Source organism: Arachis stenosperma, chromosome 9 (genome assembly GCF_014773155.1).
Source record: "Arachis stenosperma cultivar V10309 chromosome 9, arast.V10309.gnm1.PFL2, whole genome shotgun sequence".
Taxonomy (NCBI): domain Eukaryota; kingdom Viridiplantae; phylum Streptophyta; class Magnoliopsida; order Fabales; family Fabaceae; genus Arachis; species Arachis stenosperma.
In genome coordinates, this window is record NC_080385.1 from 12,578,886 (window position 1) to 12,597,558 (window position 18,673).

The window sequence follows — 18,673 nt, forward strand, 5'->3', positions numbered from 1 at the left end:
TAAAACAAGTTTTTGCTATGTTGGCTTTCGTTGGTATGTGGATGTCCACCCTTTTGTTGAACCGGACATGGTCGTTACGGGCATGTTTACAGCGATTCTATGTTTAGTAGATATTTTGTATGTAATTGGTTGTAACGTTTGGTGGATATTCAGATGCACGTCTCCTAAAAAAACTCGTTGGAAAATGCATGTGGTTCAATCGCGGTTTTAAAATTCTTTGTAAGGGATCATGGATTATGGATGTAATTTAAAACACACGCTTAAAACACCGGAAGTGATGAATAAAATGCACTAAGTGAAGCACGGCAACAACTCTGAATCAATAAACAACCAATACTAATTATCATTTTTAAGGTATTAACAAATCAGCGTGAAGTTTCAAAATTCAAAATCCAAAGCTACAAAAAGTAGGTGAAGTGAAGCGGATTACATTCAAAGTTCACAGCTTAAAATTACATTCAAACTTCACAGGCACTAATTGACATATATTTCTAATATTGGGAGATCAGTCTATTTGCAATGCTACGTGCACATTAACAACAGAAACGATTATTGTGTTTATAATCTAAAGCATAACTTAATGACGGCAAGGTAGAATTGTATGCCTGGAAATAACATATAGATTAAAGAGACAGATGTATGGACATGTAGCTTGCACCACCGTACTTGACAAACTGAGGCAAGAAAACACCATGGACCGAGTTACTTGGATGGGGTTAGGGGGCGGTGGCTGGGGGGTTTAGGATACAAGAGTTCTCAATATATATGCAGCTGGTAGTCTTGCAGCGCCAGCCTTTCGAAGACACACACATGGCCGTGTCTTAGTTGGCATGCAGTTGCTATGGCAGACTAGCCCATTCCAAAACATCCGTTCGTCCTCCCGACATAGTGCGTATACTGAACGGTCCACGCACCCCTCTCGTTGGTAATCGAAATTGGGCTATCATCGCATACTCCCGGCAGAGGGGGGACATTCGGCTGGAAGCGATGACATATTTTTTAGGGTAAGAGCAATACAATAGTTGACTAGAACAATAGGATAGGAAATAGTTGCCTTTAAAAACAATTGTCGGCACACTTACGAGAAAACGGGTTGCCAGGCGGTGCACGATTGGACTGACAAAGAATGGATTGGTCGATCTGAACCCATCGGCTATGTGCCTTGTCCTGGGGGCCGTCGGATAGTTTTTACAAGAGCAGTCCGTCTCCGGCCCGACATGGGCCAAGTAGTTGATTTCCATTGTATGACCGTTGAAGAACATGACATACATTGTCTTTTGAACTTCGTGATAACGGAACAGCACAAGCCACTGATCCCTTAGGCAATAGTGTTCCCAGACAGCATCCCATCCTCCATGAAGCACGATCCTTCCATTAGGTTCCATATTCCAGCCCACGCAATGACGATGTCCTGTAGGCGTGGTTAGGGTCAGGGGTCGCGGTAGGGACCGGCCATAATCCCGCGACAACCGCAGCAGGAGCATCTGTAGTGGATGGTGGAAAAAAAAGGGTTACAATGTGTCACACATAGATGGATTGATGATTGCAGGTGGTAAAGGAATTGAAATTGGCGTCTATACCATTGTATCAGGGTCGTTCACCGGGATTATCGCGAAGAACTGGACTGTGTAGTTGCCATGTGCGGATATTGCTGGAAGACTTCCATTTTGCAAATTTCTGGTATAACGTAAAACAGCATAAAAACAACTTAGCCGAGTGCAAACAGAAAACCCGCTAGAATAATCTTGTTACCTTCCATAGTTGATCTCGAAGAATCTTGTGTCATGGATGGCCACATAGAAAAACTTTGGTTGGTGATACGATAGTAGCATTGAGGCACCGATTCGAAGATGGTAGTGTTCGTAAAAGGCTCGCTAGCCTCCGAAAAGACGATTCGATGCAGATGCTCCTCCTCGACAACCCACGAGATGCTCCACGACTGACCATTTGTGGTGATTACCTCGATGGGTTTGCTCATGTTATCTCGTACAATGTTGGAGAAGGCCGCCGGCATTTTTTGCACGAGTAAGAAATCGATATTGATGTGGGCTTGCATGGGGGCCTTGAGGTTATGGGAGTAGAACAGAAAAACTGAAAAATTACAATTTGATTATCCATGTTGGGGATTATGAATCTGAAGAAGCAGACATCAGCGAGCGGCGGCATTGTGATACCTCGCCTGTAATTTCTTTGATGGTTTTCGGTTCTTTACTGTCGGAAGCTTTTGAGTCTCCAACAATGGCTTCCCTTCTACGAAAAGTATGCGTTTTTTTTTTTGTGACTGACAAACGTACGCGCGTTAAATAGGCGAAACAACTCCCGTCTTTTTAAGTTTTTTTTAATAAATAACCCATAAACCTGATTAGATTGGGAATTGATGGGGCATTAATGTAGGTGCAGTTACCAAGGGCAATTACTGGATTTCAAAAAAATGATAACCACCGAATGAGCCCAAAATTTAAATTTAGCCTTAATCTAATGTTATCATTCATTCCATTGCGTGGGTCAGTGAGTAATCACTTCGTATTGTCAGTCTTGCCTTGGCGATGGATGGACGGATTGATGTATGCTATTGAAGCAGGTAAGTTGTTCATAATTATACTCTTTTTTGTATATTAACCGTTTTTAAATTTTTTTCCTTGAAAAAAAACTCTTTTTTTTTATTGTTTCGTCATGTTGGAAAATAACATTTTCTTTTGAATTGGTGTTGGTCCAGAGAAATCGACTCGACTCAAAACCTAGAACCCGAACTCGTCTAGCGACCCAACCCCTAATACCCGACCCTAATCGAAGCTCCTCTCCTCTTCATCGAAGGCAAAACTCCTCGCTCCGCCCATGTCTACTACACCTCCGACAGAAGCTCTGAAAACTTGATGCATGGTGGCGATGACACCGCCGATCATCCTCAACGAAGATGCATGATGGAAAATAACATTAAATAACATAAAGGGGCCCAACATAAAGATACAATAAAAGTAATAAGAAATATGGCCCATGATATAATTAGTCCACGAAGACTGTCCGTCTATTGAGGAGGCCCAACAATGTCACATAACATAACCTGTATCAATGCATCCAACAACCAAAAAGTTTGCAGTGCATGACTAAACAAAAAAAAAACATTGTATTCGGCCCCTTCACACGTATCTTAGACACGGTTCCCCGTCTTGGCCGCTTTCGCCGCCTTAGCAAGCAATGCACCACTTTCCTCGTTGCATCTTTTCGTTAGCAGTGCAATTGCCATTTTTATCCTGATCTTCTCTTCGTCCAGCTGCAATGGTCAATGCGGCGTTTATTAGAGACACACAGTGCAATTACATTTTACCTGTATGCATGCGTTAACGTACAATTGGCAACACCGCGTACGTGAACCTCCGTCCCATTGCCATCCACTGCATGACCCAAATGCCGGAGTCTGTACTGCTACTCTTTTTTGGCACTCCCGGTGCGGCCATGATATCCAAACTGGCAAACTCGGGAGCGCTGTTAGAGCATAACTTTTTATACCCGTCAGTTGCAATAATTCCATCCAGCGCAGTCAGCTGGCACAGATTCGCCAACATAAAAAAGATTAGCGTATTCGGTGAGGACGATGAATTTACTTATGTGCGTCGCTTACCATGCATTGTATGACACGTCTCCTTCTTGCCTTTGATTCTTTAGTCGCATTCGTGTCAAATTAGAAGACCTGCTTCTCCGATAGGTCAACCACAGCCAAGAACCAGTGCTTGTCACAGTCTTCTTCCAGTACTGGCATATAGACCTACGATCGATAGAAAAAGCCAAAAATGATAAGAGAGTCATAATTCAGTCCGACCAGGATAAGAACTTGCGTACAAGAATCTTATCGGTCGGTAGCTTACAAGGCGCAGGTCTTCTGTCAGGCGCATGTGGTCATCCCCGTATCGCTGCGCCAAAATTTCAGGGTGGACGCCGTCCATTACATCGGCCTGGTTACTCAGGGATTATTCAGAGGTGGAAACAATTCACCGTGCATGTCAACGGTACATGGTTCGTGTTAAAACGGATAACGTTAAATCATAGTTATGCATTAAAATAAACTAACTAATTAGGATATGGCCGTACCGCAAAATTTGGATGCAAGCACCACACCGCTCGAGGCTGATCTCCATCGGTTTCTCCCTCGGATGCAACCATGATCGTGATCATCTCCATTATCTGCAAGTCATATCCGACAAAAAAAAAGTAGACTTCGCATGGAAATAATAAACCCTGGTCAACGGAAATAAATCCATTAATTCGAAGAGGGTACGATAAATTGCTACGTGCTTTCGGGGTTGGTTGCCGTCCGTCTAACAGGCATCCCATGTCAAAACGAGTTGCATGTTGCGACCCGATGCGCACAACGATCTCCCTGCGGTCAACAAATCGAAGATGTTACACCCGCTAGGCCAATTTAACTGTTTTCTGGAACTAATGACGCCGCACGGCAGATTCAGTCGTTGATGTTCAGATAGAATACTCACGTGGGGTCGGAATCATGGTCGTAGATGTACTTATAGATGTCCATCTCGTGCTGAGAGATGGGCCATGCGTTGGAGGTGTTTGTTCCCTTCTTGGTCAGGTTTGACGGGAGTCGTCGTGAAATCTGCTTATAGGTGTCGGCTGTCCGTCCGTGGCTGCTTTCCGGCTTGGACAAGCTCTCGTCGGACGACGTCATCGTGTTAAAGGGAAAAATGTCTTTTCTGTTTTGCGTTGGCTGCAGTTCATTGCGCCCTGTCGGGTTGTCTACATTGTTGCTCTGTTAGGGCGATATAGTCTCTCGGTTACCCCCATATACCTTTTCCTTGAATCGATTGAAGAAGTTTGTGGCCATGCCACCCTTCGGCCCATTTTCGACGCCGTGCGTGTTTGACTTACACATCTTTGGGTACATGGCCCGTTTTTTATCGTCGTCGTCATCGTAAACAAACATGTCGATGTCTCCGTCGCTACTTATTGTCGACGACTGATGAAGTCTCTTCCTCATCGTTCCTAGAAGCATCAACTATCTACGGTTGGGAATGGAGGCGCGTGACATTGGGTTATGCATGTGTTCCCTGTCGACGACCAGTAGTCTCTATTTCTCAATCCGGTTTCCATCGGACGTTGTGCTGAATTTATTCGCAGGTCCCTTTTGCGCCTGGGTGACAGGCTCTCTAAGATCGCCCACCAACAACCGAATCGTCACCATTTCCGCTTCGACCCTGTCCATTCGGCGTTGCGTGCTCTTCCATGGAAAATCATAACAGATCTGTCAGATGGTTGGATTTACCGATTCAGTTATAGCAGAAATTGAGACGGGTGTTACCAACCTTTTTATTCTCAAGCACCTCTCTCATTATTTCCAGCAACGTGTCGTTTGTAGTGTTGTTGTTTGGGCCCTGTGTTCTCTACTCCTCCTAGCATTGGGCGCTTGTTAGTAGGTTGTGGTATACAACTAATTCAGTAGAATCGGGAGCAGCATAAGCATAACTACAAAAAAAATAAACAAACAAAAAATGGCTAATGTAACACAACCATACCTGGGCCGTGTCGTCGTTCACGTTGTTGGATGCAGCGGGTGTCCCATGATCGGCCATTGTAGGTTGTAGTATCGGTCGTAGGTGTCCGATGGTTTGGTCCGCGTTGGTTGTGTGTGGGGATGGTTGTGTTTTGAGATGGCTTGATTTGTGAAGATATTCGACTCGGCTAGCTGTTGCCCGGTCAAAACGTTTGGTCTACAAACACCTTTTTTGGAGTATGAAGACGGTCAGCTCCATCCAGGCAGGATGCATCACATGCGTTTAGAATTGCACCGGTTAGGCAACCTCGGGTGCCGTCCAATATTCAAGCCTTTGCAAAGTTATTCCTAACATAGCAAAAGGTGACCTGCCATTGCATGAGTACAGTTTTGCTATACACTTCCTCAGTTTTGCTAGAGTGTAGCGCTCAGACGCGCGGTTGTGCATCATGACGGGTATGTCACTCACGTCACATCAAAAAACGTAAATGCCCCTTAAATATAAAAATATATGAAACAACTTATTAATTAACATCGTTTAACAAGGAATAACAAGATATTACTTGACAATAAATTTGTTTTATTCCAGTTTCAAGAAACCAACGGCAATTGCATTGGGAAAAGTCCCACAACAATAACCATGGAAAATATTTTTTATTTTTTTAAAACGTTACTTTGGGCCAGCAGTCTGACACGGTTCAAAAAAACAGAAAGAACCCATCCTGCATACCAACCCAATCTCCCCACCGACCCAGATGCAACCGGTTCATACACGATATATACATAATTACATATGAATTATTTTTTTCGAAATTTTTCATAGAGAAATATTATACCAAACAGAGACAACGGGGCACATATTTAATGTTGATAGTTTGGATCGTCAGCTAACAACTACATGGGGGAAGATGCATCCGCCCTGGGGCTGGGGCTTTAATCAACCGGTCCGTGCCAAGTTGGCGTCACAGGTGTCAGTCAACAAGACGACCGTTGGGATGCGAGGACATGATGCCATTAGCAGAGAGGTGAATATGAACCCTCGTTGCGCACTGCTATTTCAAAAGCCACTCCTTCACTCTCCCCGTGAACTATTGAACACACGATGCAGGGATCCTCTTCCATTCCGTCGATACCCCGACCCCTCGCTGTCACTGTGACGTGAGGTCGCCAATCAGAACCGCTTGGAAATGTGACTATCCAGGCAGAAGGTTTTATGGATGTTCTGGGTACAGAACCAGCAGGAAATGCTCGTTCTTTCAGTGGTACGATCCAGAGCTCCCAGCTCGTTATTTCGATGTCATTCGCAGGTTGTTGGCAACTAACGAGGGCATTAGAAGCGAGAACACGGAGTTGAAGAAGACAAGACAGGAACTCCTAGACGAGCTGCGTCGTTTGCAACAGAGTATGTATGAAACAAAGGCAGATCTAGAGGCCGCCGTTGCAGCCTCTACGGCCATGAAAGACAACATGCTTGCGAGTGTCGCGACGACGAGGAGGCGTGGGGTTGTGATCATCGTGCTGATATCCGTGATCGTTTTGTTGGTTTTTTTCCCGACCAAAGTCGCTTGTTGAGCCTTTTTTTGTATTTTTTTATGTTCACGACTAGAAAACATAACTAATTCAAACGATTTGTTTAGTCTTAGTTGTAGCGTGGACTTGATTGCATTGGCACTGTGTTTTCAATCTAATTAGATAATTTTCATTTCCCATATGCATTCTTCTAAGTATATTAAACCAGGATACACATCAATCCATTTGAAAAACATAAGTTAAACACACCCGGAATACAAACAACGATTACACTTGGTCCATACATACTCGCGACGGATTTACGCAGTAACAGCCTACTTGCCGGATATGCAATCAAATCACACAAGCGGCCGCTCCATCAAGGAAGTAGATAACCCACCCCCATAATTATAACGTGCTGAAGGTGCATATCACTCGGCCACTCACCATTGAATGCGGTGACTCTGTGCCGGCTAATTAAATTAATATAAACTAATGAAATCTCTGTCAGAAACCTCCGTTAGAACCTCTTGCCCGTTTGCGATTGTTTTTGCGCACTGTGATCATACGATCACCCATGATCATCACCGGATTCAATGGAACGCCATACTGACCGGCAACTCCTATCTTGATGAACGGGACCACGCACATCGATTCCAAGTCAATCTTGCACCATATGGTCGACAATGCGGGAATCGTTCATAGCCGACCAAGTATGGGATGCCGTCGAGCACACGCAGCGCCTGCACGTGCTGAATTGAGCTACGGTTTATCCTTATCTTGGTCAGATGAAAGGTGTCTGCATCAAACACGACCACATGTGTTGCAATCATCAAACCACGTCCACCCCAGTTGACCCACACGGCCTTACCAAGGTGGAACGCTGAGCCCTCATCGAGGTGAGTGAGACGCTGATCCTTTATGTACGCGTGTTTTCAGCTTCCTTCTGTGAAGTTGAAAACATTGCAGTGCAAAAACCTATTTAGGACGTGCCTCTTTGACATATAGATGATGCAGTAGTTGTCAATTCCCGCTCGGTATCCAAATGCGTATCCGATGACGGCTTGTTTAAGTAGTTTATTGGCCGGATCGTCTAGTGGCCGAACGACTCGCAGCAACGGGTTCCATAACAGGAGTCTCAAATCAGGACCAGTCGTGCTATACTGGACGCAGATCACACCGTAATTGGAGCCGATAACAGTCCACCATCCACGGGAACCCAGCTGCTCTGGCATTGGCGCGGCTACTCTTCCTCCGTCTACACAGTCCACAATGCAAAATGATTCGGTTGAACCGTACGTCTCTGGGTCACCAATCTGGAGCAACACCTTACGGTGTTTCCTGATGTTCGCGAGCGTGTTGTCTCTCCTAAATCTGTCGGAAGACAGTCGGACATGCCAAGTTGTGCTTGCGGTTCTGCATCTCGCCGCCATCTTCGGGTCTGTTCGAGTGAAAATCTCCATCAAAATATCGTCTCGAAAGACCTGCTCACCCATCTCAGCCAACGAATCCGAAAACTGATTTTCCATATTCAAAGTTGCTTTTTGTTTCCTTTTTTTGCTTTTTTTTTATTTGTGAGTTAGACTATCAACAACAATGGCAATTGAGTAAGCATTTAATGGAAGCGTATAGTATACACTTTCTCACATTTGCTGTATTGTATATTTGACGAGCGCGTAGTGGTGGGCATCATGATGGGTCTGACTGTCTTGTTCCATGGGTAGTCTTGAGCAGTCACTCAATTCACATCGGGAAACGTAAATGCCCCTTAAATACAAAAAAATATGAAACATCGTTTTTCAAGGAATATCGAGATATTAGGTAATAATAAATTCGATTTATTCTAAATTTTAAGAACATAAGACTATAGGAGAGTTCACTAAAATACCATGGAAAGCCTTTTTTTCATTTTTGGACGCGATTCTAGGCCAGCGGTCCGCCCCAAACCAACACAACAGAAGTGATTCGCCCGAGTCCCGACCCAATTCCCGCACCCGGTCCAGATGAGGCCCGACCGTATAGCAACCTTATCTTTGCTCTTCATCCTCCTTTGCGCTGTGTTCTCCCACTACTGTTGCTCCTTCGGCTCACCTGGGTTTTAAGCATTATAAGATGAGGATATGAGAATTGATGGGTGGGGCTGTGTGATCCGGATAGTGTTAACGGGCTTAGCCAATGAACGAACGAAAAAAATAGGACAAATAAATATTAATTTACAAATCACGGAAAAAAGAAATAAACCCTAAACATAATAATAATAATAATAATAATAATAATAATAATAATAATAATAATAATAATAATAATAATAATAATAATAAGACTAGCTGGCCAAGTCAAAGGCAGGCAGGTGGCCTCAAAAAATGTTGCGTGGTTTCCTCTCTCTCTTATAATAATGTGAGGGATAAATGTTAATACTAAATAATAATAATGTTAATAATGTTAACATCGAGATTTGTTTGTGAGCCGTGAAACAATAAATAAACATGGTATTTCAAAAATGTCCAATTATAAAGAAATGTATTTTATGATACTTTATGTTATTCTACGTTGGGGTTTAAGGTTTATGGTTTAGGGTTTATTGTTTAGGGTTTAGGGTTTTTTGGTGATTGATTAGGGTTGATGGTTTATGGTTTATGGTTTAGGGTTTAGGGTTTAGGATTTTGGGTTTAGGGTCTAGGGTTTATGATTTTGGATTTATGGTTTTTGGTTTGTCATTTAGGGTTTAGGGTTTAAGGTTTAGGGTTGATGGTTTAGTGTTTATGGTTGATGGTTTAGGATTTAGTGTTTAGGGTTTAGTATTTAGTGGTTAAGGTTTAGGGTTTAGGATTTAGGGTCTATGGTTTATGGTTCATGGTTTATGGTTTGTGGTTTATGGTTTAGGGTTTAGGGTTTACAGTTTAGGGTTTTAGGTTTATGGTTTATGGTTTAGGGTTTAGGGTTTAAGGTTTAGGATTTAGGGTTTAGCATATAGGATGTAAGGTTTAGGGTTTAGGGTTTATGGTTTATGGTTTATGGTTTAGGGTTTAGGGTTTAGGGTTTAGGGTTTAGGTTTTATGGTTTATGGTTTTGGGCTTAGCATATGGGATGTAGGGTTTGGGGTTTAGGGTTTAGGGTTTATGGTTTATGGTTTAGGGTTTATGTTTTAGGGTTTATGGTTTAGGGTTTAGGGTTTAGGGCTTAGCATATAGGATATAGGGTTTGGGGTTTAGGATTTAGGTTTTATGGTTTAGGATTTTGGGCTAGCATATAGGATGTAAGGTTTAGGTTTTAGGGTTTAGTGTTTATGGTTTATGGTTGATGGTTTATGATTTATGGTTTAGGGTTTAGGATTTATGGTTTAGGGTTTAAGGTTTATGTTTTAGGGTTTACGGTTTATGGTTTGGGTTTTAGGGTTTAGTGTTTAGGGTTTAGGGTTTAGGGTTTTGGGCTTAGCATATGGGTGTAGGGTTTAGGGTTTAGGGTTTAGGGTTTACAGTTTAGGGTTTGGGTTGTAGGGTTTAGGATTTAGGGTTTAGCATATAGGATGTAGGGTTTAGGGTTTAGGGTTTATGGTTTATGGTTTAGGGTTTATGGTTTAGGGTTTAGGGTTTAGGGTTTAGGGTTTATGTGTTTAGGTTTTACGGTTTAGGTTTTATGGTTTAGGGTTTTGTGCTTAGCATATGGGATGTAGGGTTTGGGGTTTACAATTTAGGGTTTCGGTTGTAGGGTTTAGGGTTTAGGGTTTATGTTTTATGGTTTAGAGTTTAGGGTTTAGGGTTTTGGGCTTAGCATATAGGATGTAAAGTTTAAGGTTTAGGGTTTAAGGATTATGGTTTAGGGTTTAGGGTTTAGGGTTCATATATTAATGTTGGTTAATGAACCAATAAAATTAAAACGAAACCATAAAAGTAAACCCTATACTTTATCCTTAAAAATAACGTAACCAGATTCGTGGGCAATGGTGCTCATAACCGGAAGAAAATTAGGTACTACTAATCAGCGCACTATAGTGGAAAGCAACCTCTGCCACTAATTACCTCGTGATGCACACGAGGCGAAACTTTATGAGGCGCTGACCTAGAGCTTGGGTAGCTGTAGACGAGCCGGTGTATATGTCAATTTGGGGTGTGGGACAATACACTGTGTATAGATATTTATGCTTAAACAAGAATGGCACAATCTTTGAACAAACCGGTTAATACGTACAATGGGAAGGGAACCGGATAGCTAAAGGCATGTACTGTATTATCCATTTTGGCTTTATCCCATCTCCCAATGACTGTCTTTTGACGGTGTACTGGTGTAGTAAATAAAGCATTACGCCTATTGCATGTCTAGCTCGCAGTCCCATGCCCGTACGATATAATCAATTAAAATAATGGGGGGGGAGGTGGTGGGGAAGGCATGGTCAGAGTTAGCGCCTTAGTGGATGCCTGTCGATAGCTTTGGATAGATTTGACCGTAATCGTCCTAGAATAAGTGATTGCAAAAGGAAATTTTATAGTATAGTGTCACTCAGAACTTTCACTTTTGGATACGAACATACCATAAAACGAGCCTGCATACGAACGTACCATACGGGTGAAAGATTTGTCGGGAGTTTGAGAATTACAACAAATACCCGTGACTCCACCCACAACACCCGAGTACTGTAAACATAGACGCATCACATTCCGTAAACGGAGGACATAGCCCTCGGCATTTGCAAGGTTCTTTGCAATTAAATAAACCCGCCTACCCTTCTAAACCACCATTATACGAAACACACAAAAAAAAAGGAAAACCAATGGGTGATGGAGAAGCACGCTCGAGCTCCGACGGTGACACATAGAACAGGTTAGACAAGTTTCATTTATGACTTTTTGAATACAACAAAATACAGTACGTTGCATATGCATGGTAGACGAATATTCGCATTAACAACCACGTATGGGGTACATGCAGGGACGTATGCGAAGAGGTCCACGACGTAGATATAGTTGAGCAGTCGCAGCCCCCGCAAGCGTCTGAGGTAAATCATCTGCTAAGGTGTACTTCACACATTTTTCAACAAATAACTGATCCGATTTTTGTTTTTTTAATATGTAGCTCCCCGGTGTACCCAAATCTGCCTCCGAAACTTCAGACGAAGCTCCACAGCCGGATGATGTTAATGTGGTCAAAGGTGATCAGATCCAGTCTGAAGAGGACTGGTCATTTCCGAAGATCAGTCTCATCGTCAAGGACTTGATGAGGGGCCTCGTGGAAAAGGTTCAGGTTAGGATTTACTCCTTGGCCATGTATGTAACGTGTCTTGTTGGTGTCCCTTATCCTAAACCGATTTAGCTTATACTCCGATAGAGGGATCTCGAGAAGGAGACCAACAACGCAGCTGTTGCAATCCTCGAGAAAACCATCGTGTTGTTGGATTCCGACGGGGAGACAGATGAACAGTCAATCCTACAGTCCATGAAAGTTGCGTCTGGCATCGCTAGTGAAACGCTGGTTGCCCCAGATCCGGCTGAGCATAGTACTCTACCCCTGACAGGAACCGACGGCATCATGCGAAAGTTGTTTCGCACACCACCATCGGCCACAAGAAATGCCAAACGCCCACGTTCCGGTGACGGAACGGATAGATCTATGCCTTCTGGCTCCAGCAGGGAAAAGTCTACCCATTCAACGAGTAAGAAGGTAAATAATCGGTTAATTAGTTTAACGTAAAATGCAACTACGGACTTACTTTTGACAAACATGTATCGTAGATGAGGTTCAAGATCACTCCTGCCATGGACTTCAACAACTGACAAATCGACCTTATTCGCGTACGTGTTCGACGGGAACCTTGATCCATGGTAAAAGCCGAGCTTCTGTCTGTTTAAACCCGCTTATCGCGGTTATTTTAACGCCTTCACACTTTCATCCTACTGTAGCGAGGAACTTGTCCGTATTGGAGTCAAGTCTGCGGACAGAGTTGATTTACACAGCTTTCTACCCAGAAATGACATTTATGACAAGGTATGACACCTGTTTACGCTTGTTTTGACGAGGAAAAAAACATATAAGGTATCGCGAGACATCATCGAGTTTTTTTTGTGTTCTTCGTTACCAGATCATCCATATGGTTGCCATGACTATAACCGGTGCTGAGATCCTTGCCACGTCCCCCTTGTACTGGTGCCTTTCGCCGTCTGTCTCGGTAACTTAACTCTCTCTGTTGTTAGTACTCGAAATGAATCATTGCGCCATTGATGCTCGTTGACAGTCGTCGGTGCTCTGATATTTATAGAACACAACTTAATTTATTCGATAACGTTGTGTGTGTAGGATGATATTTTGAACGGGAAGATGACAGAGCTAATTCTCAATCGTTACATGGAGAAATGGATGAGGCCATCCAGATACCTTAAACTTGTCTGTTGACGGAGAACTATTTGTTAATAGAAACCTAAACCACGAACAAGTGTCTTTAGTGGATTAACTATACGTGTTTATTTTGTGCAGATTTATGTCCCCATGCTGGACGCATTGGGCCACTGGTTTTTGATGATCGTGTCTTTCAAAGACCGGGAAATTTACAACCTTGATTCATCGCTGAACCAGTACGAGACGCCTCACCGGGAGGACTGCATTCGAAAAACGGTTACCATACAATTTTGATTGTAGACTTTACTTTAATTTGGCATACCATGCAACACGACGTGCATAAAAGTGTTCTGACTTATGTTTCGCGGTTCGTGCAGGCAAGTGTCTTAAACAACATGACACAGGCAGTTTACGAGAAGCACTTAATGAACTTACCAAGCAACTTCGGTGATTTCCCGATAAGGAGCCCCATAGGGATACCAAATTGTGGGCAAAGGTACGTTATCACCCAGTATGACATTGAGGCTTTCACGGGTTATCCATAATACGTACTGACGGTTACTGTCTATTCGTCCGATCAACATTCAGTGTGAACTCTGGGATATGGGTCATTGGGTGGCTCAACATGGGGGACAAATTCAACCCGATTATGGACGGGATTGTAAGTACGCTAAAAAAATAGGTAGATTACGGCTATTATATTCTAGGGGCACATTAAAACCGATCGTTTACCATTTTTCAGTTACTGGAGAACGAGATCAGGGCAACAACTGCGGTGAATCTGACCAGCACACCATTCAACAAACTTAGGGACCGTGTATTGAGCAAGGCAGAGTTATGGAAGATGAAAACAAAGAAGAACACCTAAGTTTATCGCTTGGTACTGCGTAGGACACATGGTTCAACTAGCTGTGACGCTTATGCCCCCAAGCCCAAGTTAGTATTAGGTTGCTTCCTTCTTTAGTTTTATATTTGGGTACACTGCGAGCATGTGTGGCGATTTAAGTTTTTCTTACTCTCAAATTAAGACTTTGTGTGTTTACGGCTTTTCCTTTCATGTTTCGTTTTTCGTGCATGGACGCCTGTTGCAATTTCCAAGAATGATTTTCCTTAATTATATATATACATATGAATGCAATGATGATTAGTTAAAATATATTTTAGTTAGATTTAATATTAACGCTCCCAGCCATCGACTAAATACGCACCGGCGCGTAACGACAAATCTAATAAATGCTCTCAATTAATTACGTTATTTCTATTTACAACGCAAGTGCATAGAAGCCTTTATTTATTTATTTATTTATTTTAAAAAAAAACAAAAATGGATTTTACCAACGATAAAATGCGTTGGTTAATTGCAAGGGAACAAGATTCCAAAGGGCGACCCTAAACCATAAATATAGTAGCATGCCTATTCTCAACACCACTGGTCACTGGATAACACCGTCTTAAGCATATACACTGCCAGGCCATCGTCCAATGAAAAATAACAATGGAGCATTTGTCTAACGCCTACGAACTACCCTGCGACGTTTGGTTAGCCATAGCCATTAAAGTCGCGACGACATCGATTGAGGACCTGTGCAGGTTCAATATGATGTGTTGCGTTACGCGCGATGTAGGCGACGAGGATACTGTGCTTAGGATGGTCGCCATACCACCCCCGCATGACATGAATTGGTTGTGGCTACGGGACCCTGTTGGGCGAAGATTTTTCGAGAGGTGCATTGAGATTGGTCACCCGGAACTTCTTTTTCGGGAGGCGCTGCGGGAGCTCTACATACGACGTAACCACACCGTCGGATGGGAAATGTTGCAGAATGCAGTAAGGAATGGGTTGGACGTTGCCAAATACGCACTTTCAATGGAGTTGCTCATCCGAAGGGATGACAGCGATGCCAAAAAAGAAGGTTTGAAAATATTTCGCACGCTCGAAGCGGGTAACTTACTCCACGCATGTTACTCGAGTTGCTTCGCAGTCCTCACAATTTCTTGGCCGGATGAAGTTCAAATGCCGAAAAAGGGAGAAGAACATACGGTCTGTGACTCGACCAGATGCTTGACCCGAGGCCACATGGGTCTTCTCTATGACTACCGCTGAAGGGCGGCAAAGCGGAGCTCCGTCCACGGTGTCGGAGGCACCGACCATATCCGGTGCATTCGCTGTCGCGCCGACTACGAGGTGGAACGATTCGTTGACATACCTAAGGTTTAGGATTGTCATGCATATTAGGTTTAGTATTGACATATAATATTTCGGTTTAGTATGGTCGTATAATATTAGGTTTAGTATTGAAATATTGTGTAATGAATGCTTTGTTTTTTATATATTCATGATGTAAATATTTATCAGTGATTTATATTAACTAGCGATTATCTAGCCTGTTAACATACGAAATATTCTTTAGTTAAATCGATACTTATTATATATAGATATAGTAAAAGTATAGGTAACTAATAAAATTTTTGAATAATGTCTAAACAATATAAATTAATATGATTAAAAGATTAACCTTAATTAGTAACATTAAATTATGATATTACAAAAAATAAAGAACAAAAAAAAGAACTGGAAATCCCCAAGAGACGAAATGGAAAAAATGAAAGTGAAAAAGGAAGTTATTGACCGGATAGTTGAAAAAAAAATCAAAATAAAAAAAATCTGAATACAAGGGACGTGTTTGCTAAGGAAGCCGTGTGTGAGCCGATGGGAAACTGAACCGGCACGCTCCCTAATCGACGTGAGTGTGGCTGAGTAGGTGTAGATGCACGGTACACAACCGATGAGATACCATCGCACACGGCATCGGGTGACTATAAAGACACCGTAAACAACAGCCATTGAGATAACTGCTTGGAGCCTTTCTGTTGTCCACTACATACACAAAACTGCCCATTCATCTATCGTCTCAGGCGTTCAATACAGAGAGAGGAGATGTATCGTCCGACAGGCCCGACCAACCTTCCCCATGATATTTGGACCTTAATTGCCGGAAGGACCGCAGCACAGTCCGTTAGGGACTTGTGCAGTCTCAGGATGACGTGCACCGCTGCACGCAATGCAGGGGAGGAGGATTTCGTTTACCGATGCGCCAATATTCCAATTTGGGACCAACGATGGTGGAGTGTGAGTCCCATGCACCATCCGGGAAGAAACTTCTTAGTGTGATGCAGGCAGAACGGGCACCTGGAAGTTCTGTTTCGATCTGCTGTATCTGACCTTTTCCTCGGCGGGTGTCATTTTGCGGGGATGGAAACCATGCACGTTGTCGCAGCCCATGGCCATTCGGCAGCCCAGTACACAGTGTCAATGATGCTAATGCTACACGACGACTTCGAGTCAAAGAACAAGGGCTTACAAATATTTCGTGGGCTTGAGGCGGCCGGTGCCTTAATAATCTGCAAATTGGTGTTCCACGGCGTTATCCAGGGGACGTGGAGACACCTGTGTCGCCTGCCAATGCTAAACGCAGAGAATCTAGTCTGTTCTTCGTATGCATGTCCAAGCCGTGGAAACATGGGTGCTATTTACCGCTATCAACGCTATGGAAGAGGGTGGGACGTAAACGATGGTGATGGAGGTGCTGCTCATATTCTGTGTGTGCATTGTAGGGCAGATTATGAATTGATCCTGTTTGTCCACCTCTTTGACTGATAGGATAGGATTGAGTTCTCAATATTTTTTTGGTTATCCTATCTAATATATGTATTATGTAATGATTTTTGTAACTGTTTGACTCGTTTTGGCACTGTTTGACTCATTTTGCCATCATTTTTATTTATGTGTTTTCTGTTTTGTATTAAAATTTTTACTTGTGGAAAATACAATTGTTTCCCGTTACTGACCTCACACTCGGTGAGGCGGTGACTCTCCATTGCCTAGCCAAGTAATCATTTTTTTTATAAAATCAACGCAAGTCCCGTCTGCCACGTTATTCATAGCAGTCCATAGACCTTTAGCCCTTCCTGTCTACTCTAACGTCATATTACCAAGATTTGCATTCATTGCGAATTTTGCGCAAGCGATGCAGCACACGTTTCCCCAGGCTTTTTCTTCGTTTATCGATAAAACCACCAGGTGCATTATTATCTTCATTTTTCAAGGAATAGCATACGTACATTAATTAACCACATTAAAATGTATTAATTTATTTATTCGTAACTTAAATTTTGATTTTGATTAATGTATATCAATGCACAAGTCCTTCACAAGTCATAACCATTCGTCAGTTCCTATAATCCTTACCTTTATTTCTAACCTTTCTGCCGGGAGAAAAATCATTGCTTCAAGGGCTGTCGTCGTCTACCAAACCTCCCGGTCTTCATCCGAGAAAATGTCGCACGAATCCCTCGATGACCACGCCATTAGTCCCGGCGACCTCAAGGAACCTCCGACCGCAGATCTGATCGACACCCTCCAACGGAGGATGAGATTTTTGAGTGATAATCTTCGTAGGACACAAGACGAAGCAAGGACGGTGAGGATCGAGGCAATCACCGCGAAAGTCAGGGCGAGTATAAGGAAGCATCAACTGGATCAAGGCCGCCGGTTGGAAAGGAAGTTGCGCACGGAGATGGAACAGCATCAAACCACCATTCGTGAACTCGAAGACAAAGCAAACGCATTGAAAGCGGAAATTGCCGATCTTCGTCAAAGGGAATAGAACAGATGGCACCGTGGCGTGAAATGGAAGGCAGGATCGAGGCTGTGGAGATCAAGCTAGGGTTATTGGTCCGCCAATTGTATGGTCAAGCTCCGGCAACGGCACACAGCTTTAACTATCAGGAAACCGCCAGGCAGAATGGAGACGATGTCGGGGCTATATGACCTACGGCATCTATCTTCCAAATCTTTATTTGCTGTGTTTCTTTTGCTGTTATTTTGATGTTCTGTAACCCCTGCGTGAAACTCGGTTTTCTTAATTATATCTAATTTTCGTAGAATTTGAGTTTTTGTTTTTTTTCTTTCTATTTTCGGATGAAGCTATGTAGTAATGCGTGATCACACAGTAGCAACATGGCAGACAGGTAACCTGCATCGACGCTGCCCTCCGTCCAGGCCCTAGACAGCAGTTCCATCCCAATGCCACGGCAGGCAATCCAGAAATACTCCGTCAACCGCTGTCGGAGTATAGCATCCGCATTTCCTGTTTCAACGCAGCGATCGATGAAACTCCTCTCCGGCCGGTCAAGGTAAAATAAAAAGGACACTAACAGTATAACACACATCGTCAGTATCGACCAGAAAAATTTACATATCATATTATACACTGACATTAGTTAATTATTACGGCTTAGTGCATCAATCGTTTCGTTGCCCAACATTATGGA

At 43.1% G+C, this 18,673-nt stretch overlaps 2 protein-coding genes across 2 annotated transcripts; one reads left to right on the plus strand and one right to left on the minus strand.

The window, feature by feature from the left end:
• The first annotated feature begins 5,952 nt into the window (after window positions 1-5,952).
• LOC130949073 (uncharacterized) lies at window positions 5,953-7,075 on the plus strand. Its single transcript, XM_057877897.1, has 2 exons — window positions 5,953-5,959; window positions 6,612-7,075. Exons 1-2 carry the CDS (start codon window positions 5,953-5,955, stop codon window positions 7,073-7,075), a joined length of 471 nt encoding a protein of 156 aa, XP_057733880.1.
• Window positions 7,076-7,947: 872 nt separating this feature from the next.
• On the minus strand, window positions 7,948-8,541 carry LOC130949074 (uncharacterized). The gene has a single exon (XM_057877898.1). The coding sequence runs from the start codon at window positions 8,539-8,541 to the stop codon at window positions 7,948-7,950; it is 594 nt and encodes a 197-aa protein (XP_057733881.1).
• Window positions 8,542-18,673: the final 10,132 nt, after the last annotated feature.